The sequence below is a fragment of the Carlito syrichta genome, unplaced genomic scaffold, assembly GCF_000164805.1.
Source record: "Carlito syrichta isolate Samal-C Ts95f unplaced genomic scaffold, Tarsius_syrichta-2.0.1 Scaffold308842, whole genome shotgun sequence".
NCBI lineage: Eukaryota > Metazoa > Chordata > Mammalia > Primates > Tarsiidae > Carlito > Carlito syrichta.
This window is the reverse complement of record NW_007252938.1, coordinates 1073219-1096287: the sequence shown is the minus strand read 5'-3', so window position 1 is coordinate 1096287 and position 23069 is coordinate 1073219. Positions and strand designations below refer to the sequence as shown.

General features: G+C 47.4%; 1 protein-coding gene and 1 pseudogene across 2 annotated transcripts in view; both read left to right on the top strand.

The window, feature by feature from the left end:
* Nucleotides 1-23069, top strand: part of DHRS12 (dehydrogenase/reductase 12) — a 46069-nt gene that overhangs the window by 4224 nt on the left and 18776 nt on the right. The window contains exons 3-8 of the mRNA XM_021716578.1: nucleotides 15-151; nucleotides 243-285; nucleotides 3615-3742; nucleotides 5720-5802; nucleotides 16470-16562; nucleotides 18599-18680. Of these exons, the coding sequence (XP_021572253.1) occupies nucleotides 15-151; nucleotides 243-285; nucleotides 3615-3742; nucleotides 5720-5802; nucleotides 16470-16562; nucleotides 18599-18680 (566 nt within the window). The remainder of the gene's footprint in view (nucleotides 1-14; nucleotides 152-242; nucleotides 286-3614; nucleotides 3743-5719; nucleotides 5803-16469; nucleotides 16563-18598; nucleotides 18681-23069) is intronic.
* Nucleotides 12787-13944, top strand: LOC103268511 (annotated as a pseudogene). The gene has a single exon (XR_002482414.1). The product of XR_002482414.1 is annotated as a rho-related GTP-binding protein RhoG-like (transcript).

The window sequence follows — 23069 nt, the reverse complement described above, 5'->3', positions numbered from 1 at the left end:
CCCCGTGACGTCAGGCGGCCCGAGGGCCTCTTTGCCTCCTGGGCGGCGGCCATGCTCCCCGCGGATGTGCCCCGACGCTCGGAGACGTGTCTTCGCAGGACCGCTTGCGGCGCTAGGGCTAGTTCTACGTCGCCTGCCAAGACTCCTCTTAGTACGTCTTGGGTGTGTTTTCTGTCTTTGAGAAGATACGAATGTGGACTCTGGCTCTCGCTCCGGCTGGGGACGTCTGAGCCTGGTTGCAGGGCCAGCGTGGGTTGTGCACCCAGTGTGTGCGCTTGGGGACCGGTGCGTGGTGGTTTCGCCGCCTCGTAGTCAGCTCAGTGTGTCCTCGTCGGCCCTCCACCTCCTTGTGGTTTTAAGGGGGTGACATTCTGGCGGAGGAGAGATGGAGGTTTTGATCCTGGGATGAATTCGGCTAACCAGTGGTTTTCAACCCTGTCTGCACATCAGAATCACTGGGGGAGAATGAAGAATACCGGTTTTCCGGCCCCAGCCCTGGAGATTCTGATTTAGTGGTTCTGCGCTGGAGCCTAGACTGGCATTTTGCCAAAATCCCCCAGGCGATTCTCTTCTGGGAGACTTCTCCCGGCACTAGGGTTTTATCAGTTCCTAAGGCAGCCTATGAGAATTTCCATCATACCAGGACTCTAGGCAGAACTAGAAGAGGCTGGAGTTGCTGCTCCCTTCTCTTCACCCCACAACTTTTCTGGAAAAAGTTCAGATTTGCCTTAGGGCTCCCTACTGCAGAAAATGGTGGGAAGTATTGCTGTCAGCCCTGCTTCCAGGGGACCCCTCAGCCCTGCTCCACTGGATTTAGTCAAATACAGTGGCAGCCTCTTTCTTTCAAAGGGTGCCTTCTGGCAGTGGCCACTAATTGCTGGATCTTTCCACATTACACAGCATGAAAGCTTGAGTCAGCTTCCAGCCCCGGGGCCAGCCCTAGGGGAAACAGACTTATAAAAATCTCTCCCCTGACTCTGGCCTTGGTTTCCCTACCTTGAGGGAAGGCAGAAGTCAGGCCAAGAAGTCCAGGCCACAGCACTATGGGGGGAGAGGGGACTGCAAACTTAGGTTTCCCTGCTGTTGTGAATTTAGTGAATGGGAGGGAAAGACAAGGACCTTATTTTGAATTCAGTGTGAGAGCCATAGTTGGCCTTTACAGTGTTTCTCTTGGCACACTAGGATTTTTATAAAACCTCCCTATATTGGGTCCCTGGACAGTAGGATCTAGGCAGTTTCCTAAACTTAACCTGAACCTAATAATTGTCTGGGGGCATTTTTAGAGAGGCAAGTGTGGATGGGACCTAAACAAATTCCAAATTTGGACAAATTGGGGTGTGGAAGGTATTTCTAACAGGTTCCCAGGTGATACTGAGGCAGTTCGTCTGCGGACCACCCTTTAGCTCCTAGGCCGGGTGTTGAAGAATGGACACCTCCTTTCGGCTTGTCACCCACCATCCGGACCTTAGGCAAGTCATTTCTGTCTTTCTGCATTTGGAAATGAGAGAGACTGGTATCTAGAATTTGTGAAGATCACATGCATCCTCAGTAAAAGGCAAGAGGATACACAAAAGCCAAGTCTTGTCATGAGCAACAGATTTAACTAGGATGGAATTCCTGCGTGGAAGGCAAAAATCCAAGGCAGAGGACAGAGGGGGAGGGTACATCCTACAGGCCAGGCCTGGCACTACCCGCTTGGCAGCGCTCCTGGCATGGAATCTGAGGAAGAGGTTTAATCCACGGGAGCCACCCTCAGCAAACATTCCTCTCTAATACCCTAGAGGCTAACATCTCCTCTGGCTGAATGTCACAGAGAAAAGCCTCTCAGTTTCCTGCCCCTGCAGGAGGGGAGCTTCCTGGGCTAGTTTCCCACATGTTCCCCGTCGCCTGCTTTTTTTCTGGCTTGGTTGCTGTTTGGGAAGCTCTCATCATTCCCCACCATGCCTTCTACTGGGTAGACCCCTGTTCATTGACTCCGGCCCTTGCCTCTTTCCAAGAAAACCCTTGCCTCTACCAGAAAAACCTTTCACAGCAATTCCATGGCTCATAGGGGAGAACAACATTCCAGTTTCATCTTTGTAGTTTAAAAGGCTGTCAACGTCCCTGCTGATTTGAAGGTTTAGGGACCACAGGAGCTCAATTTTGAACATGGAAGGTATTGTCATTATTAATAGTAACAATAATAGCAACTGCTTTTTATTGCACTCCTAATATGTTCCAGTGGGACCCTTTTCATTGTCTCCTTTCTGCAGAGGAGGAGACAGGAACACAGAAAGGGGAAGTCAACATACAAGATTGCACAGCTGTTAAGAGGCTGAACTGCAACTTAAACTCAGGATCTTCAATCCAAGCCCTTGTATATTTTCTTTGGTTTCAAGTCAACCTGCAGGAAGGCTTCGGAATAAGAAGTCTTGCTTGCCCTGTGAACTGGGCTACTCACAGCAGAAGCAGTGGGTAGGTGTTCTCTGAGCTGCTCTGAATGTTCCAGTGAGCTACAGATGGTGACAGGAACATTCTTCTTGTTCTCTTAAGAACGTCTGACTTGACTGACAAGTGGCAATGTGGGAATGACTTCCAAACCAAACTCAAATTCATAAAGATCCTTTGGCCTCTCCCTGAGTGTCCAGGTGTGTAACTGGTAGTTGTGCTGTACTAGGGCATGGGCAAGACGCCAGCATTGGCCGTCTGCCTGTGAACAGGGCATGTGGGAGAGCTCCAGGTTAGAGTCCCATTCTGCACTGCAGGAGAGAAATCTCTCAGCTCTGAGACCCCAGCCTATGTGTAGAGAGTGTCTGCCCTGAGGGGTATCTCCTGTCAATTTCACCATTCTACTGCCACTGCCTTTAGCCAATTGCATACCAGGAAATACTAAGAAAATAAAGGTAGAAAGGGTATCTCAAAAGGAAGGAGAGAAATAGTTAAGGAACTCAGGGTTGCATCTATCCAATATGATGCCTTTGTGCGCATGAGAAAAAGCATCTCTTCTGCAATATGCCTTGCTATCATCTGCCAGAAAATTGTTGCTGTGCAGATACAAATCTCCCACCACTATGATCTGAATGGCGCCGCCTAGAGTTGTGTGGCACACACCCTGCAGCCCTGAGGAGTCTTGGCTTTCTCTGATGGGGTACAGAGCTCAAATAACTCTGCATTCCTCCTCCTTCATTCCCTCCTTTCATATCTCACTCCTCTTTTCCCTGTAGATAAGGATATCTGTTGTTCAATGCAGTAAGCATGATGCGAATGGTCTCATAAGCTCCCTCCACCCCCAAAATGGGAAGAAAGCAATTCGTTGGTCAAGGGATTTTTTTCCTCCCATTTCCCAGTGTCAGAGACAGTCAGAGAAAGATAGTTTGGATGCCAAAATGTTGGAATCTCCACATATTTTTCCAGAGTTCTGGAAGATAATGATCCAGGAAGTGTACGCCCTGAGATGGTGGTGTTGGTGAGACCAGGGAGGGAAGGAGGAAGGGCGAGGGAGGAGGGGGCTGTGTGATGTGTTGGAAGAGGCTGAGAGCTCCATAATACCCACCCTAGAATTAGGCTGTATCCCTTCAGGGGTCTATGTTCCCAGCTCCTCACAACTGTTCTTTCTGTAGGTCTGCTGTTTCTAGGAGTGGCTATGAATCTGCATCTAAGGACTTTGATGACTTGGAGGTCCAAGTTCCTGGAAGAATCTTCTTGGTCACCAGAGGAAACAGCAGCATTGGAAAAGTGACTACCCTTGAAATGGCCAAGCGAGGTGAGCAGCTGCTGACCTGTGTATCCACTGAGCCCCATGGTACCCTGCATCACAAGCAGGTCACACAGTCCTGGACCGTGAGCCCAGGGTCGTGGACACAGCTGCCAGCTTTCTGAGCTGTGTTTTGAGCTTGGAGTCAGAGGTGGATAGAGCAAGTGACTGGAATCCTCTCCTCAACACTTAATTAATTCACAGGAGAGCTCAGGTCCTGCCCTCATGTTTACAGTGTTTTCTGGTTAAGAGCAGTGAGAAGGTCGAGTGAGCCCTGGTCAGCAGAATCACCAGTAGAACTAAACAACAACATAAAATGGACACTTGGTCTCTGGTTCATGTCTGCTCAGTGCAAATCTCTTGGGGCATGGGGCGGGAGACCCTTGGGTCCACTGAAATTTGGATGTGGACCATACTTAAAAACCAACAATTATGAAGCTCATCTGGAAAAACAAAACAAAAGAACCAATAAGGCTGGGATCACACCTGCAATACTAGCACTTTGGGAGGCTGAGGTGGAAAGATTACTTGAGCCCAGGAGTTCAAGACCAGCCTGAGCAACATCTCTACAAAAAAATAAAACAAATTGGCGGGGTTTGGTGGCTCACAGCCATAGTTCCAGCTACTTAGGAGGCTGAGGTAGGGGATCGCCTGAACCAGGAGCTTGAGGCTGCAGTGAGCTATGATTGGACCACTGTACTCCCACACTCCAGGCTGGGCAACAGAGACACCGCAGTCTCTTGTGGCACCAAAATAACTGGAGAGGGAGTGCTTTGAACTACTTTCCTCCTTGCTGGCTTCCAGCCTCCAGGGTTAAAGCAGGGGGAGGTTAGAGCAGCTTCCCTTCCCTTGCCCTAACTGGAAAGAGGCTCTCCAGGTGCCTCATACATTATTCAGTCAGTATGATTTGTCTGGCAAATGCCAGATTCTCCTGCATGAGCTCAACTGCCTTGGGTCACCAAAAGGCCCTGTGGTGGCTGGAAAAGTTTGCCATGTCTCTCCAGACAGAACCTCTTTTCTAGGAAAAATGGATGTTCCAGCAGAAGTGAGGGAAATTGGCTGGAAATTGATCACTTTTCGAGATGCTAAAGGTGTTTCTCTTTCTCTAAAACCAAGTTAGACATTTTCCAGGGGAATATTATATCATTTGGAGCTTTATTTAATTACCTACCAAGTCAGGGAGAGGATTAAGTGCATCTTAGCAACTGGGGAGCACTCAGAGAGGCTGCGAGAAGGGGGCTGGTTCCGTGGTTAGCCTGTGGCCACCATGAAACAGACCCCATTTAATAAAATGGGTGATTTTCAGTGAAGAAAGCAGACTCCATAATGATTACTTCTTAACTGCCAAAGCCAAGGCATCCCACTTTAAATGGACCTTGATTGATGCCATATGGCATTTGCTGGAATAATATGAAAGCTATTTATGGATTCAATGATCAATAAATAATTACATCATTTAAAATTTTATATGTATATATATTTTGTAGAGATGGGCTCTTGCTATGTTGCCCATCCTAGTCTTGGACTCCTGGCCTCAAGTGAGCCTCCCACCTTGGCCTCCCAAAATGCTGGGATTACAGGTGCAAGCCATAGCACACGGCCTCAGTAAATATTTATTGAGCCCCTACTACATACTAGGCCAGTGGTTCTCTATTTTCACTACACATTAGGTCACCCAGAAAGGTTGTAAAACATACCAGGCCTGGACCCACGGTCTAGATTTTTAAAAGCTCTCCTGATGAGTCTAAAGTGCAGCCCGGGTTGAGCCCACTGTCCGTCAGCCCAGATAGGCAAGAGAGAAGGTTCCAGCATCTCCCCCTACTACCCTCACTACTACCGTGGGGACCATCCTTCCAGGTTTCACTGAAAGAGTCCCTATTTTGGGTATTCTTTTTGCGAGCCCCTATGTCTGAATTTTTCATTTGGAGAAGCTGGTTTCTGTAGCGCTAGCTGTAACTCACAGATGGTTTCGTTGAATTCCACCAGGTGGCATCATTCACCTGGTTTGTTGCAATCAGAAACAAGCGGAGGGAGCCAGAGGTGAGCTCATCAGGGAGAGCGGGAACCAGGTGAGCTGTTCTTCGCTTCTGGAGTTTCTTGCTTCTGTGGTCAGCCGTGAAGAGGCTGGATGTCCTTCAGGTTGGCAATGGCTTGTGTTTGTGTCAAGAGGGCCTCGGCGGGTGGAAAACTGGAGCCTGATTTTGAACGGCTGGGTTTGACCTGGGAGGAGGAGCGGGGCACTGAGGTTTGACCGCAGGGACATTACACTGGAAGATGGCACTGCCAGGTTTCCCATCCCAGAGGGAGCTTGCATCAGGGAGACATCTCCGGTGCCCCCAAGCCATGCATGGACCCAATGGCCTTCTGTTAAAGAGGATTGAACACCTGACAGCACTTGGATCTTGATGAGAGCTACTATCTCACGTGATGTGGTCTTCCTCTTCTGAGGGAGTTGGAACCAGGATTGGCTGCATAATTTGCAGGGCTCGGGGCAAAAAGAAAATGCAGGGACCCTTGTCTAAAAGTTATTAAGAATTTCAAGATGGCGAAGGCAGAGCACTAAACCAAGCTTCAATGCCCTCCACATGTGGGGCTTGTGCACCTGGACAAACTTGTACTCCTGTGCTGCATTCCTCGTACAGCCGTGAGGCTGGTCCCAGATGGTAAAGCCCAACCTCTGCTGCCAAGTACAAAGCAGGGACCCCTCCAAGGATGCTCAGTTACCACAGCTACTCACTGTTACCAAAGACCATCCTCATTCGCTTCCTACCTCTCTCCTCTTGGAGACCCCATAACTGGAGGCCCAAGGGAGGGGAACTGGGGAGGAGCAGTACCCATGCCCCAGACATGGTCTGTGGCTGGAAAGCAAAACGCCCCAATCTAGAATGGGCTATTTTGCATCAGCTTTGAAATAAGATTTTTAAAGCACGTGGCTGTTCGTCTGCCTTCTCAGGAATCCCGTCTTCCGCCATCAGAGCCTCTCTGAGGCTTAGTGCTGGTGGCACACGTGAGGGTCTCTAAATCTTCCTCTAATATCTGCGAGTGCCACCGCGATCCACGGGCTGCAGTTCTTGAGATTGAAAGCTGGCTGTCTGCCTGCTGATAACTTTCAGTGGTGCTGCTAAAGGATGCCACGGGAATAACTAATCTCAGGCTGTGGGCAGGAGGCCCGTCTGGATCCCAGCCTGCTGTGCTGTGGGCCTCATGTTTTCTAAAGTGCATTTACATGAGAAGAGATGATAATGTGGTTCTGTTGGTCGTATGGAGCTATCCTGGTATCCAATTCCATCATCTTTAGGAGGGGTGTAGAACTAACAAGCGAGCATACACGCTCCTGGAGTGGGGAGATAATGAACCCCACCTGCTGTCCCCCTCACCCCAGTACACATTCATGAGGTGGGATTTGAACTCACAGGACATTCATTCATTCTTCGTGTGTGTGTGTGTGTGTGTGTGTGTGTGTGTGTGTGTGTTTTGAGTTCGGTCTCCCTCTGTCACCCAGGCTGGATGGAGTGCAGTGGCATAATCATGGCTCACCGCAGCCTTGACCTCTCAGGCTCAGATGATCCTTCTGCCTCAGCCTCCTGAGTAGCTGGGACTACATTATGGGTGCCACTATGCCCAGCAATTTTTTTTGATTTTTTTTTGTAGAGATGGGGTCTTACTATGTTGCCTAGGCTGGTCTCAAACTCCTGGGCAATCCTCCCACCTTAGTCTCCCAAAGTGTTGGGATTACAGGCATGAGCAACTATGCCCAGCCTCCTCTCTTGAGCTTATATGAGGCCTCAGCACACCGAGTGGAGCATCCAGGGCTGAGGGTCCCTGTCTGCTCACACTGGTGCCTGTGGTTTCCCTGACTCCGCGTTTCCCTGCTGATGAAGAGGCCACCGCTTCATCCAGTCTACCATGGCTAGGCAGCTCACACACACAGCATGCATGCAGAAAGGGGCTGGGTTGTGACTTGAGTCCTGGTCTTGCACTCTCCCGCCTGTGAACTTGGGCAGTGTTTTAGCTTCCCTGAACCTGTTTCCTCATGGAAAAACAGAGGCGATATTGCTTTATTCATTTTTAAAATATGTATCTGAGTGTGTGTGCTTCCAGAAGCAGAAGGCGTGTGTGGTAGGGCCATGAGTGACCAGTGCTGGCTGCCTGGGTAAGTGGACATTTTAATCATGTATATGTCAGGCAGCATGCTGGGAGCTGGAGACCCAGATGATTGAGACAAGCCCCTTAGGACACTTTCTCTGAAGCGTGAGTGCCTGTCCTGGGTCTGCTCTGCATCACAGTGGGGGTGGACAGGGGAGTGGACAGTATGGCCCCGAGGTGTGTGTTTCTCCAACTCCTGGGTTTGGCCAATGGCAAGCATTAGAGAAAAATTGGTAGGTGAGAGGAAGGGGGAAACCAGGACATAGGTTTCCCTGGCAATGGCTGACTCTCCTCTCTGGTTTTTCCTTCTGGTTCCTGGGCTCAGGTCATGCTTCATTCTTCCTTTGTTCTTTAAGCTTGGGGCTGGCAGTAGCTTCCTGCTGTTACTAATCTCTGGGTTACTTCACTAATCCTGATGGAGTTCTCACCTTCTTTCATCATCTGGCAAACCAATCCCTGTATTCAATACCTTCTGTTGAATGAGGTTTCTGGTAGACCCTGACTGAAATAACTTGACGAGGGCTATGATGCAAGAAGCTCAGGTTGTCATAAGAGCATATCGCAGCTGGGCTCAGTGGCTCAGCCTGTAATCCCAGCACTTTGGGAGGTCAAGGTGAATGAAATGCCTGAGCCTGCAGGTTTGAGACCAGCCCAGGCAAGACCTTGGGCTGAGACCTTGACTCTACAATAAATCAAAAATTAGCTGGGCACGGTAGCACACGCCTGTAGTTCCGGCTACTTGACAGGCTAAGGCAGAAAGATCACCAGAGCCCAGCAGGTCAACACTGGGGTGGCCATGAGTGCCTCTGTGATAGCTCTCTCTAAAGCACTCTAGCCTGGGCAATAGAGTGAAATTCCAACTAAAAAAAAAAATAATAGAAGTAGCTATTATTATCATTATGAGTGATGCTATCATTATTATTTATATGAATACTATTACTACTCCCAAGCTTCTGTTCTCTGATTCAAGTCCCTAGTTCCCTGAATTTGTGCTTAGTCCCTGCTCAGTGGAAGGAGGAAGTCTATAAGCTTCCAGAAGCAGAAGAGATGTGTAGTAGAGCCACAAAGGCATTAGAGTAGCCAGTGCTGGCTACCCAGGCAGGTGGACATCAAAGAGTGGAGATTCCTTGGGCAGGAGGATCCGGGCAAGGTATGCAGTGGGCCAGCCAAGTCAGGGGAGTCTGGGCAAGCTGGGTACCAGGTGATCCTGAAGGTCTCATGGGAGTCTGAGCTACCTGTGCTCACTGGCTTGGTAAGATCAGGAGCATGGTGTGGAAAGGTATGTATCATGCTGAGGTGGTCTTTCTAGATTGCTAGTGCATTGCCCAAGCTTGGGACAAGGAATGCTTGTTATTTTAGAGCAAAATCCTTGCTCAACAGGGTACAGTGCTCCCAAGGGGCCTGGGGGAGAAACAGGGTAGACCTTCTTTGAGCTTCTGGTTGTAACTTACCCCCACCTTGCTGCCTGGTTGAGGGGAAACGGACTTCTGTTGGGCAGTTACCTCCATAGGCAACTTTTTTTTTCTCTTAAAGTCAGGATCTAACTCTTTCACCCAGGTGTAGTCATACAATCACGGCTTACCACAGGCTTGACCTCCTGACTCAGTCTCACAAGTGTACAGGTGTGCACCACGACACTCGGCTATTTTTTTGATTTTGTTGTAGAGATGAGGTGTCGCTATGTTGCCCAGGCTAGTCTCCAACTCCTGGGGTCAAGCAGTCCTTCCCCCTCTGCCTCCCAAAGTGCTGGGATTATAGATGTGAGCCACCATGCCCTACATGGGCAATATTTTTTTAATACGCTTTTTATTTTAGAATAGTTTTAGGTGTACAGAGAAGTTGTGAAGAAAGTACAGAGTTTCTGTTTGCCCCCAGCCAGTTTTCCTTTTGCTAACGTCCAACATTCGTGTGCTTCACTTATCATAACTCATACACCAGTATTGGGACAGCATCATTAACTCAATTTTATACTTTATTCCAACATCCTCAGTTTTTTTCCCCCCAATGTCCTATTTCTGTCCCCAGATCTCATTCAGGATCCCACATTACGTTTAGTTGTCATGTCTCCTTAAGACTCTTCTTAGCCATGACAATTTCTCTGATGTCCAGTTTTTGGTAATCTTGACAGTACTGAAGAGTACCGGTTGGGTATTTTGCAGAATGCCCCTCAGCTGGGATTTGCCTCATGTCTTTCTCATTATGACACTGGAGTTATAGATTTTTTGTTGTTATTGTTGTTTTTTGAGTTGCAGTCTCACTCTGTCACTGACTGGAGTGCAGTGGCCGCTCCCGGCCACCGCAGCCTCGACCTGCTGGGCTCCGGCGATCCTTCCGCCTCAGCCTTCCAAGTAGCCGGAATTACAGGCATGCGCTACCCACGCCCGGCTGATTTTTTGATTTATTGTAGAGATGAGGTCTCGCTGCCCAGGCAGGTCACGAACCTGCAGGCTCAGGCAATCCACTCACCTCAGCCTCCCAAAGGCGCGGGATTACAGGCTGAGCCACCGAGCCCAGCTGAGTTATAAGTTTTAGAGAGGCACAGGCGACTGGGTAGCCTTTTCATTCCTGCCACCCTCCTGATGTGGCTGGAAGCGCCATGAAGCTGCCTTATGGCTTGTAGGGGCTGGCCCCACCATCACCACATACCCAAGCAGGGCTCACTCACCAGCTCTCCCAGGCTAGTGTGAATTTCCGGCTTCTTGAGAATGATTGGTTTAGTTTTCTAGGTCCTCATGTTTTTATTAAATACTACTGCATCCCTTCAGTGATTTCTTCATGGGCTGTTCACTGTTTGCCCATTCTGGGAACTGCTCTGACATGGGGAGATTAGTTCCCATGATGTCACCATGACTTCTGGGTTATATAGCTGCTAGATGGTGGCTTGCTGCAGAAAGGATCCCAGTTGAGTTTTGTTCAATCTCAATAGCCACACTTGTATCCCAGGGCTAAAGAGTGTGTATAGGCTAGATGCAGTGGCTCACACTTGTAATCCCAGCGCTTTGGGAGGTTGAGGCAGGAGAATCGTTTGAGTCCAGAAGTACAGAACTAGCCTGGACAACATAGCAAGACCTTGTCTTTACAAAAAAATAAATAAATTAGTCAGATGTGGCAGTGTGTGCCTGTAGTTCCAACTACTCAGGAGGCTGAGATGGGAGGATTGCCTGAGCCCAGGTGGTTGAAGCTGTGTGAACCGTGATTAGGCCCTTGCACTCCAGCCCAGTTGACAGAATGAGACCCCAACTCAAGAAAGAAAAAAAATGGAGGCAGAGTCCAGTGGGGCCTAGTGGCCCCTGGGCAAGCCTTTTCATTGTATGGGTCTGCAGGCTGGGAATCTTACACATGTATACCTGTTGCTGGTTCTTTCTTCTGGCCATAGCAGACTGCTGACCTGTCCTTCTGGGTGCTCTGTAGCCTCCTACTTTGTCCCAGAGGGAGGCAAATGATTTCCTTCATCTTTCTTTTCTTTTTCTTTTTTTTGAGTTGAAGTCTCACTCTCACCCAGGCTGAAGTGCAGTGCAGACTCACAGTGACCCTAGTGTTGACCTGCTGGGCTCCAGCTATCCTTCCACCCCAGCCTTCCAAGTAGCTGAAACTATAGGTGCATGCTACCATGCCTGGCTAATTTTTGATTTATTGTAGAGACAAGGTCTCGCCAAGTTGCCCAGGCTGGTCTTGTACCCGCGGGCTCAGGCAATCCACTTGCCTCGGCCTCCCAAAGTGCTAGGATTACAGGCTGAGCCACCAAGCCCAGCCTCCTTTGTCTTTTCATGATGCTTCATTTCACGGCTGAGTTGTCTAAGACAGGGATTCTCTCTTCCCTGCTGCTGCTTCCTTTTCACTCTGAGACATCTTGGATGACTCCAGAAAGCTCAAGTAGCTAATGGAATGTTTAAAGCAGAATTGGCTTTAGATCACCTGAATTTGGTTGTTTTTTTTAACCTGAATTTTGTATACATGTTACACAACCCTGTTGGGTCGGAGGGAGTCTTAGGATGATGGGGAGAAGTCGTCTAGGATAAAAGGATTAGATGTCTAGACTCAGCTTGCAGTCACTGGGACAGGCTCACAGCAGACTCAGGTCTGAGTCAGCAGCCTTGTCTGCTCTGGCTGACTGAAGGCCTTCACACACATTTTTAAAGAGCCTGGTCCTGTACAGCCAGTACTTTTACTATCCTTTGAAGGCATAAGGATATTCAGTTGTGCCAGGCTCAGGCTGAATATGGTATTCAAGCTGACTGCAGACTTTCTGAGTCAGGAAAATGTAGAGTTGCTTCTGTTTTCTCATTCTCTAAGCCTGTGTCCCACAGTGAGTGAGAAAATTTTATATATATACTTTTTCTTTTTGAGTTGAAGTCTCATTCCATTGCCCAGGCCGGAATGCGTGCAGTGGCACACTCACTGCCACCCCAATGTTGACCTGCTGGGCTCTAGTGATCCTTCTGCCTCAACCCTCTAAGTAGCCGGAACTACAGGCATGTGCTACCACACCCAGCTAATTTTTTATTTATTGTAGAGATGAGGTCTTGCCAAGTTGCCCGGACTGGTCTCGAACCTATGGACTCAGGCAATCCACCCACCTCAGCCTCCCAAACTGCTGGGATTACAGGCTGAGCCACTCACTGAGCCCAGCCAAGAGCAAAATGTTGACCAAAAAACTAAATTTTGGCAGCAGGAAACTGTGACATAACCCTGCAAAGGTATGTTATGTTGCCATGAAAAGGAATAGGGTAGATTTATATATAATAAAATCATTTCCAAGACCTATTGTAAGTCATACAACTCAATGGTAGAGAAATTAAATGGCCGCCGCCCCCAGCTCCCCTGCCGCAGGGAGGGCACCAGGTCACTGCATTCAGAGGGTCCCAGCTAGGGAGAGGCACTACCTCCGCTTCAGCAACTACACCCACATGCAGAGCATCAAGTGTGTGGTGGTGGGTGACAGGGCTGTGGGCAAGACATGCCTGCTCATCTGCTGTACAACCAACGCTTTTCCCAAGGTGTACATCCCCACGGTGTTCAACAATTATCGTGCCCAGAGTGCAGTTGACGGGTGCACAGTGAACCTGGACCTTTGCGATACTGCGGGCCAGGAGGAGTATGATCGCCTCTGCACACTCTCCCACCCTCAGACCAACGTCTTTGTCATCTGTTTCTTCATTGCCAGTCCGCCCTCCTAAGAGAACGTGCGGCACAAATGGCATCCAGAGGTGTGCCACCACTGCCCCCACGTGCCCATCCTCCGACCCGAGAGCCCAGCCTGACACCCTATGACGCCTCAAGGAGCAGGGCCAGGCGCCCATCACACCGCAGCAGGGCCAGGCACTGGCCAGGCAGATCCGCGCTGTGCGCTACCTCGAATGCTCAGCCCTGCAGCAGGATGGTGTCAAGGAAGTGTTCGCTGAGGCTGTCTGGGCTGTGCTCAACCCCACGCCCATCAAGCGTGGGTGGTCCTGCATCCTCTTGTGACCCTGGTACTCAGCTTGGAGGCTGCCCCTGGCCTTCCCCTACCAGTTGTGCCTTGGCGCCTTGTCTACCCCAGCTGTGCCCTAAGGACTAATTCTGGCACCCCTTTCCAAGGGGTTCCCTGAATGCCTTTTTCTCCGAGTACCTTTTTCTTCATAAAGAGGCCTGCAGAGAAAGGGGCTTTGGGTCCTGCTCCACTCTGCTTGGGAATACCAGATATTCTCATGGGCTCACCCAAGTTAAGGATGGATCCTTCCCTAAGAGACCAATCCAGTACTCCCTCCCTATTTTCTGCTACTGACCAGTTCATCCAGCTTTCCACAGTTGCTGCCTATTGTGGTGCCTCTGCTCTAGTTAGAGGTTCTCAGCCGTCTCTAACCTCTGCCCCTGCTGCTCTTGGAATTGCACCCCTAAGATGCTCTCTCCCTTCCTCCAGGAAGGAGCCACAGAATCCTGAGAAGATGAATGTGCCCTAACCTGCTTCCATGTGCCCAGGCCTTATGCATCCGCTGACTGACTCAGCCCCTGTGCTCCTGGAGGCCTTTCCTACCCCCATCAGCATCAATAAAACCTCCTGTCTCCAGAAAAAAAGAAAAAAGAAATTAAAACCCAATTTAAAAAATGGTCTAAGGACTTGAATAGACATTTACCCAAAGAAGATATACAAATGGCCAATGTGTACATGAAAAGGTGCTCACCATCACTAGTCATCAGGAAAATGCAAATCAGGAAAATGCAAATGAAATATCTCCTCACACCTCTCAGGATTGCTATTATCAAACCAACAACAAAAACCCAGAAGACAAGTGTTGGCAAGGTTGTGGAGAAGCTGAAACCCTTTCACACTGTTTGCGGGAATGCAAAATGGTGCATCCAGTATTTTGGAGAGCAGCATGGAGGAACCTCAAAAAATGAAAAATAAGGCCGAGCTTAGTGGCTCAGCCTGTAATCCTTGCACTTTGGGAGGCCAAGGTAAGTGGATTGTTTGACCAGCCCAGGCAACTTGGCAAGACTTCATCTCTACAATAAATAAAAAAAATTAACTGGGTGTAGTTTAGCACATGCCTGTAGTTCCAGCTACTTGGAAGGCTGAGGTGGAAGGATCTCCGGAGCCCAGCAGATTGACGCTGGAGTTGACATGAATGTGCCACAGCACTCCAGCCTGGGTGACAGAGTGAGACTCCAACTCAAAAAAGAAAAAGAAAACTACCCTATGATCCAGCAATCCCACTTCTGGGTATTTATCCAAAAGAACTGAAATTGGGACCCTAAAGAGGCATTAGCACTCTCATTAGCAGCATCATTCACAATAGCCAAGATGTAGAAACAATCTCAATGTCTATCAACAGATGCATGATTAAAGAAAATGTGACATACACACACACACACACACACACACACACACACATATATATGTATATATAGACTAGAATATTACTCAGTCTTTAAAAAGAGGGAAATCCTGCCATTTGCAACAAGATGAGTGAACCTGGAGATCATTATGCTAAGAGAAATAGGTCAGGCACAGAAAGACAAATATTGTATGAAGAATCTGGTCAAATTTATAAGATCAAAGAGTGGAATGGTGGTCGCAGGTAAATGGTGAGTTACTAATCACCAATAAAACTTCAGTTTGACAAGATGAAGAATAATCTCTATGCCAGCTATATGTACATGTATATGTATAGGCACAACATTGCACTTATAGTCAGCATAATGTATCATACACTGAAAATTTTGTTGAGGATAGATCTCATGTTAAATTTTCTCATCACAAAAAAATAAAAAAAATTTTAAGTGTTCTTACTACAATAAAGTAACAAGTAGAAGAGGAGACCCCCCCAAAACAGGAATTTGTTTATAAAAAGTTGTGTATTTATTCTTACATGTTTAAACTTCAGTCATCTTTGAAGTGCTCTCCGTTTGATGCAATATACCTATTGAGACACTTTTCCGGCCGCTCAAAACAGTTTTTGAACTCATTGATTTTGATGTCTTTTAGTACTTCTGCCATTTTTTGTTTCACCTCTTCCACATTAGCAAAACATTTCCCTTTGAGAGCTTTTTTCATCTGGAGGAACCAAAAAAAAAATTTTGCGAGAGGGGGATGTCGGGTGAATAGGAGGGTGTGGCACAAGGGTCATGCCAGTTTTGGTCAAAAACTGCTGAACACTCAGTGTGGTGTGGGCAGGTACACTTGTAAATCATCCTTCATGAAATGAGCAAATATGTTGAAAGAATCTCCACCAAAAAAAAATGCACTGAAGCCAAACATAACCTCTCACAACAACATCAGCTGGTACTCTGATGCTGATGGGTTCCTAGGACACTTACTTAGCAGGAGACGTCTGTACCACAAAGGGCCCGTCTTCCAAAAAACAATTCTGTTTTTTGGGGTCCCCTCTCGTATATTATTAAGTGAAAAAGACAAGTGTAGAACAATGTTTATTCTGGTCCTACTTGTGGAAAAATGGATATATATATATATGTACATATATATGCATATATATACACACATATATATCTTAAAAGATGTATATATATTGTGTATTTAGGTATACATGTATTACATATATATATATATACACACACACACACACACATACCTGTATATATGTATATGGCATATATACTTAAAATATTCCTGGATGATTCACAGGACACTGTGAACAATGGTTTATTTCTGAGGAGTGGGACTGTTTTTCATTTTATATCATTCCAAAGTATTTGATTTTTTAAAATCGTGTACATGTATTTTTCAATTTAAGAAAATGCTAGCCAGGCTCAGTGGTTCAGCCTGTAATCCTGTGCTTTGGGAGGCCAAGGCGAGTGAATTGCCTGAGCCCGCGCGTTCGAGACCCACCTGGGCAACTTGGCGAGACCTTATCTCTATAATAAATCAAAAAAATTAGCCGGGCGTGGTAGCGCACGCCTGTAGTTCCAGCTACTTGGAAGGTTGAGGCGGAAGGATCGCCGAGCCCAGCAGGTTGAGGCTGCGGTGGCCGGGAGCAGCCACTACACTCCAGTCTGGGTGACTGAGTGAGATTCCAACTCAAAAAGAAAAAAGAAAAAGCTAGTTTTTATCTTTTTAAAAAAGTGTTATAACATCTTTTACTTTCTGGTTTAGAACATCTTTCTACAAATTGTGGACTTGTCTGATCCCAAGAAAATCTGGAAATTTGTTGACAATTTCAAGCAAGAACATAAACTCAATGTTCTGGTGAGCTTTATAAACATAAGTAGAGGATAAAACACTCATGTTTGTACATTCTCCCTCTGTATGGATGTGGGCGGATATGTGTGTCTTTGAGAGTCTTTATGTAAGAGTCTTAGTAAGAATCTTTTCTGGTTGGGCCTGTTTGTGTAATCATATTTACTCATTGGATTCAAAAGGAGACCCATTATTGGTAATGTTTATGGGGAAAGGAAGGGCCCATCCACAGGGCAGGTATTGTGGGAGGATGAATATGTTTTATTTTTTACAAAGTGATGATTTGTGTGTCAATATTCCTGAATTCTGTAGATTTGGGCATTGGTATATTGAAATTAGAGGCACAGGGAAAGATAAAAAGCTTAGTCCAAGGAATACCTGCTGCAGGCTGGGTGCAGCGGCTCGCATCTGTAATCCCAGCCTTCTGGGAGGCTGAAGCAACAGGATCACTTGAGCCTAGGAGTTCAAGACCAGCCTAGGCAACATAGCAAGACCTTGTCTCTACAAAAAATAAAAGATTAGCTGAGCATGTAGTCCCAGCTGCCTGGGAGGCTAAGGTGCTATTGTTGCCTGAGCCCAGGAGGTTGAAGCTGTGGTGAGCTGTGATCATACCACTGCACCCCAGCCTAGGCAACAGAGTGAGACCCTGATTCAAAAAAAACAAAAATAAACAACAACAACAACAAACCCTGCTGCAGACAAGTGACTCTTTTAGTAACATCATCAGCCTGAAACTCCACGGAGACCCTCAAAGGATTTGAGTGGAAAGGTGTCCGATTGGCTCTTCCCAGGTAGTCTGCTGTGAAGAGGTTGCTTTTCTGTCCATATAGTTTCAAAGTTGCTTTTCTGTCCACATAGTTTCTGATGTGCTCTACCCAGGGGTCCCCAAGCCTTGGGCTGCAGACCAGTACCAGTCTATGGCCTGTTAGGAACCGGGTGGCACTGCAGGAGGTGAGCAGTGGGTGAGTGGAGCTCCGCCTCCTGCAGATCAGCAGCAGCGTTAGATTCTCATAGGAGCGCAAACCCTATTGTGAACTACACACGCGAGGGATCTGGGTTGTGCGCTCCTTATGAGAATCGAGTGGAGTGCCCAGTGCTATCCTCCCTCGCCACCCCCGCCCTCTGTTTGTAGAAAAATTGTCTTCCACAAAACCAGTCCTTGATGCCAAAAAGGTTGGGGAGTGCTGCTCTACAATGTCACTTGGGCCAGAGTCTGGAATTGTGCTGTCCAGTGTGGCTATGAGGCATTTGAAACTGAGAGGTGCAATAAGTGTCAAAATTGGCAGATGTCAAAGACTTAGAAAAAATAGGTATGCTATCTCATTAATATCTTTATATCGATTGCATGTTGAAATGTCACTATCTTTTATATATTTTTTCTAAATAAAATATTCAAATGAATTTTACTTGTTGTAACAATTTTCTTGTTACTTTTTTGTTTTTTGAGTCAGGGTCCTACTCTGTTGCTCAGGCAGTGTGGCACAATCATGGATCACTGAAGTCTCAACCTCCTGGGCTCAAATCCTCCCGCTTCAGCCTCCTGAGTAACTGGAAATACAGGTGTGCACCACCATGCCTGGCTATTTTTTTTTTTCTTATTTTTTGTGGAGATGATGTTTTGCCATGTTGCCTAGGCTGGTCTCAAATGCCTGGGCTAAGCAATCCTCCTGCCTTGGCCTCCCAAAATGCTGGGATTGTAGGCGTGAGCTACCGCACCCAGCCTGTTTCTTTAACCTTTTTAATGTGGTTACTACTTAAAGTTAGGTGTTTCTGTTGGTCTAGATGAATTTCCAGAGCACTCTCTTGTGAACTAGGTTGCCTGGCCAAGCCCTCTCACTTGGAGGTCTTTGCACAGTTCTATGGCTGGGTCCTCTGTACAAGAGGTGTTTTCCTGTGAGGAATCTGGAGTGAAGTGTCAGTGAATAGAATTGCTGTCACTTGAATGTTGGGAAAGACCTGGGCGTGGGGTGGTGGAGGACTGGGCTTTGGAAAAGTGCCTCTGACCTTGTTTTTCTCTGTTTTGAAATGGGAACTGTAATTTCAAGATCAATAATGTAGGTTGTATGGTGAATAAAAGAGAGCTCACAGAAGATGGACTTGAAAAAAATTTTGCTACCAATACTTTGGGTAAGTACAAGCAGTTTTCTTATTTGCTTTTAGCAAAATAAACATAGATGTAGATGATCCACAAACGGATTAAAAAAAACATAGATCAACTTTTTGGGTTCTTGGTTTTTGTCCTGATTGCATTTGCTTTAGGTTTATTATTAATTGTATTTATTTTGCTTCATAAAACACTTTCTCTTTTTATGTTTCTTTTTTTTTTTTTTGCTTTGTTTAGTGTGTTTGTTTGTTTTTTTTTTTTTTGAATCAGGGTCTTTGTCATCCTGGCTGCAGCGCAGTGGCACGATCACGGCCCACCACAGCCTCATTTTCCTGGGTTCAGCCTCTCATGTAGCTGGGACTAGAGGCATGTGCTGCCATACCTGGCTAATTGTTTTATTTTATGTAGAGACAAGGTCTCACTATGTTGCCTAGGCTGGTCTTGAACTCCTGGGCTCAAGTGATCCTGCCATCTTGGCCTCCCAAAGTGCTGGGATTCTATGCTTGAGTCACCACACCCAGCCTTCATGTTTCCTATAATATGTGTTAGTGCCAGAAAGACTTAGTATTGTGAAAGTGCTTCTTTCTAGGAAACTCAAGGCTCTTTATTAAAGACATTATTTTGAAGAAGAGAGTGAGTTCAGCTCAAGTGATGAGTACAGATATAAAAACGCAGCCAAGGGAACTCCCAGTAGGGCCGAGAAAGGTACAACTATTTGACAATAAAATGGGCCGAGGAGGGCATCAGTTAGAGCAGGGATCCTCAAACCCTAAGCAGCAGACCAATACCGGTCTTGGCCTGTTAGGAACTGGGCCGCACAGCAGAAGGTGAGCGGCTGGTGAGTGGAGCTCCGGCTCTTGTCAGATCAGCGGCGACATTAGACTCTCATAGGAGCACGAACCCTATTGTGAACTGCACATGTGAGGGATCTAGGCTACATGTTCCTTATGAGAATCTAATGCCTGGTGATCACTTCCCTGACTGTGGAAAAATTATCTTCCATGTAACCAGTCCCTGATGCCAAAAAGGTTAGGGACCACAAGCTAGAGCACAGGACACTTGGGCTCTGGTTCCCACTCTGTGATAACAGGTTGAAATTGCTTTCTATCAGGCCAGTGGCTCTCAAAGTGGGACTCCCAGACCAGCAGCATCAGCAGTACCTGGGAACTTGGTGGACACACACATTCTTGGGCCCCACCCGCAGGTCTGCTGAATCTGACACTCTGGGAGGGGTCTCAGAACCAAATCCATTTGAACAAGCTTTCCAGATGATTCTGGTGCACACTGAAGTTGGAAAGCCAATGTCCCAGACTTTAAGCCTCTTGGATTTTCTCCTTCTTGAATCAGGGATCTAGAGTAGATGATCTTGCCGCCTTTCAGCTTGGAGATGCAATGGATCAAAGACTCTCCCCAGTACCTATTCCTTGTAGTAAGGGAAGATTTGGGTGAGGTGTTTTAATTACATATGGTCTTAAGTCACAAGATGGATGGCAGTGGTCCGGGTGGTTGTTGGGGTCATTGAGGGTATCCATTAAATAGCAACTCTGTTCCTACCCAAGAACCGAACAAAATGAAGAGTAAGATGATAGAATAACAAGTGAAAGCCAAAACAGTACTGTTGACACTGACAAGGCTGGTTGAAGGGCATGGCTCAGTTTCTTCATATCAGACCCAAGAATTAGAAAGACTCACCAACCTGGTCACCTAGGACTCACCTCTTCTTCCTCCTGAGGAAGAGAAGAAAGAGAGGAGCAGAGTTGACCATGCCTAGTTCATGGTCTCCAAATTTACTTTTTTTTGAGAAATGATCTCACTCTCTCCCTTAGGCTGGAGTATGGTGGCACAATCATAGCAGTCTTGAACATCTAGGCTCAAGTGATCCTCTGCCTCAGCTTCTCAAGTAGCTAGGACTATAGGTGTGATGCCATGCCCAGCTGATTTTTAAAAAAATTTTGTGTAGAGACAGGGTCTTGCTATGTTGCCCAGACTGGTTTCAAACTCCTGGCCTCAAGTGAACCTCCTGCCTCAGCCTCCCAAAGTGATGACAGGCATGAACCACCCCACCCAGCCTAAATGTACTGTTGAAAAGTGCTCCGCCTCTCTCTCTGATGGAGGAAGGAGGGTCCAAGGGAGAAAGGACTCATCCTAATCATACTCTCTCCATGAGGAAGGAAGAAAAGGCTGGGAGTGGGAAAAAGCTTTCTCTCCCATGGTAAGGCTGCGTTTTAAAAAATACATACCTAAAAGCTTGCTATGAAATGGCATGGAATTAGTACAAACTATTTCCATTGCTGATTCTGTTCCAAATGCAGTATCATTGCTGAAATGACCAAAAATGCCACAATGTGTGGTCATGCCACGGTGTGGCTTATTGCTCTGTGGGATGGCAGAGACACCGACAGTGCCATGGCCACCCCCAGGTGTGCTCAGCAGGGCTGGGTACACAATTTGCAGAGCCCAGCACCAAATGCAAATGCAAGGCTCCACATTCAAAAATGCTGAAGGATTTCAACACAGCGACAGCAGAGTACTAAACCAGCTGGAGGACCCTGGCACACACAGAGTTCTGTGAGACAGCATGGGATGCAACCGGCTCAGTCACTTACCCGCCCGCCATCCAACAAAATCCTACTGAGTCTGTACTTTGCATCGGGCACAAGTGAGTGTTGTGTAGATACTGGTTTTATCTCACCTTGTGGGGGGGGTTATTCCTGCCTGTACATTACGATGAGGAAACTGATTTGCAGATGAGGTTCTATAACTCACCCAAGGTCAAGTGGAGGAACTAGAATTTGAACCTAAGTCTTTTTTTCTTTTTCTAGTGGTAGTATCCCTCTGTCTCCCAGGCTGGAGTGCAGTGGCACGATCACGGCTCACTGCAGCCTCAACCTCCTAGGCTCAGGTGATCCTTCCACCTCAGCTTCCCGAGTAGCTGGGACTGCAGGCGTGCACCATCACGCCTGGTTAATTTTTTAATTTATTATAGCGATAAGGTCTTGCCATGTTTCTCAGGCTGGGCTCGAACTCTTGGACTCAGGCAATCCTCCTGCCTTGGCCTCCCATTGTTGGGATTACAGACGAGAGCCACTGCGCCCAACCTGAACCTAATCTTGACTGTCACCACAGCCCACGTCCATCACCAGGGCACAATCTCACCCACCCCAGCATTTCCTCCCTCACCCGTTACTGTGTGATGAAGTAAGGGCTTAGGAGTGTTGGGGGAGGGGTGACCAGCTATGCAAGGGGAGGCTTGGCTAGGGCTGGGGGCATTTCTTAGAGAAGCCCAAAGGTTTGGGGGACAATATGAAGGAAGGTTGGCTGTAATCCCACACCCATAATTCCAGCACTTTGGAAAGCTGAGGTAGGAGGATTGCCTGAGCTCGGGAGATCAAGACCAGCCTAGGCAACACACAAAAAATTTTAAAAATTAGTTGGGAGTGGTGGGGTGCCCCTTTAGTCCCAGCTATTCTGGAGGCTGAGATGGAAGGATCACCTGAGCCCAGAAGGTCAAGGCTGCAGTGAGACATGATCAGGCCAATTCACTTCAGTCTGGATGACAGAGTAAAACCCTGACTCAAAAAAAAAAAAAGGCGGGTAATCTGGGAACCTTGGCATTGCTTGAGAACAGGGACAGGCAGGATAGACTTTGGAGGGACTTCCTCTTTGATTATGCCTGGCTATGTGGTCTCTTTGGATGGGTCCAGCCAGCTTTTAAGGATCTTGCTATCTCTTCATTTTCATTTCCTGTTTGTGTCAGGAACACTTTATTGATCGCTCCAGCCTCTCTGAGAAGCGTAATACTTCTCGGGCTTTGATATTCACCCTCTTTCCAGTGAGAGACGTAGTGCAATACACAGAGGAACGCCGGCCATGGAGGGACAGTTCAGCATGTCTCTGCTGGAGAGATGAGGAGATATGGAGGATGAGGTGCCACTGGCCTTCAGCAGGACCGGGGCCAAGCCGAGAGCCCAGACCTCTGTCTGAGGTCTGGGAACTTGCTGGCTGCCTTCCTCATATGAAACATGTTTTTCTGGCCTGATTATGTAACATGGAGTAGGCTGTTTTCTACTTTCTAAGATTCAGTTGGGCCTCCAGAAACATTTGCAATTCCCAGCCAAACATCAGGAGGTTCCTGGTGTTCTGAGGATAGTGCAAACACCAGTGTTCCCAAAATGTATCGCCAGATCCCAAGGGTTTGGAAGCCGGCAGATTAGTTGGCTGCAAATTACCTTCACAGCCCTTGCTTATACAGGCTTTTTGTTGAGAAATCATAGTATGTGAATTAGACAAAGTTTGGAAAGAATTCTCAACCTTTTGTAGGGCTAAGTGAGGCATGGAAGGATTTCTTTCCTTCCTTCCTTCCTTCCTTCCTTCCTTCCTTCCTTCCTTCCTTCCTTCCTTTCTCTTTCTTT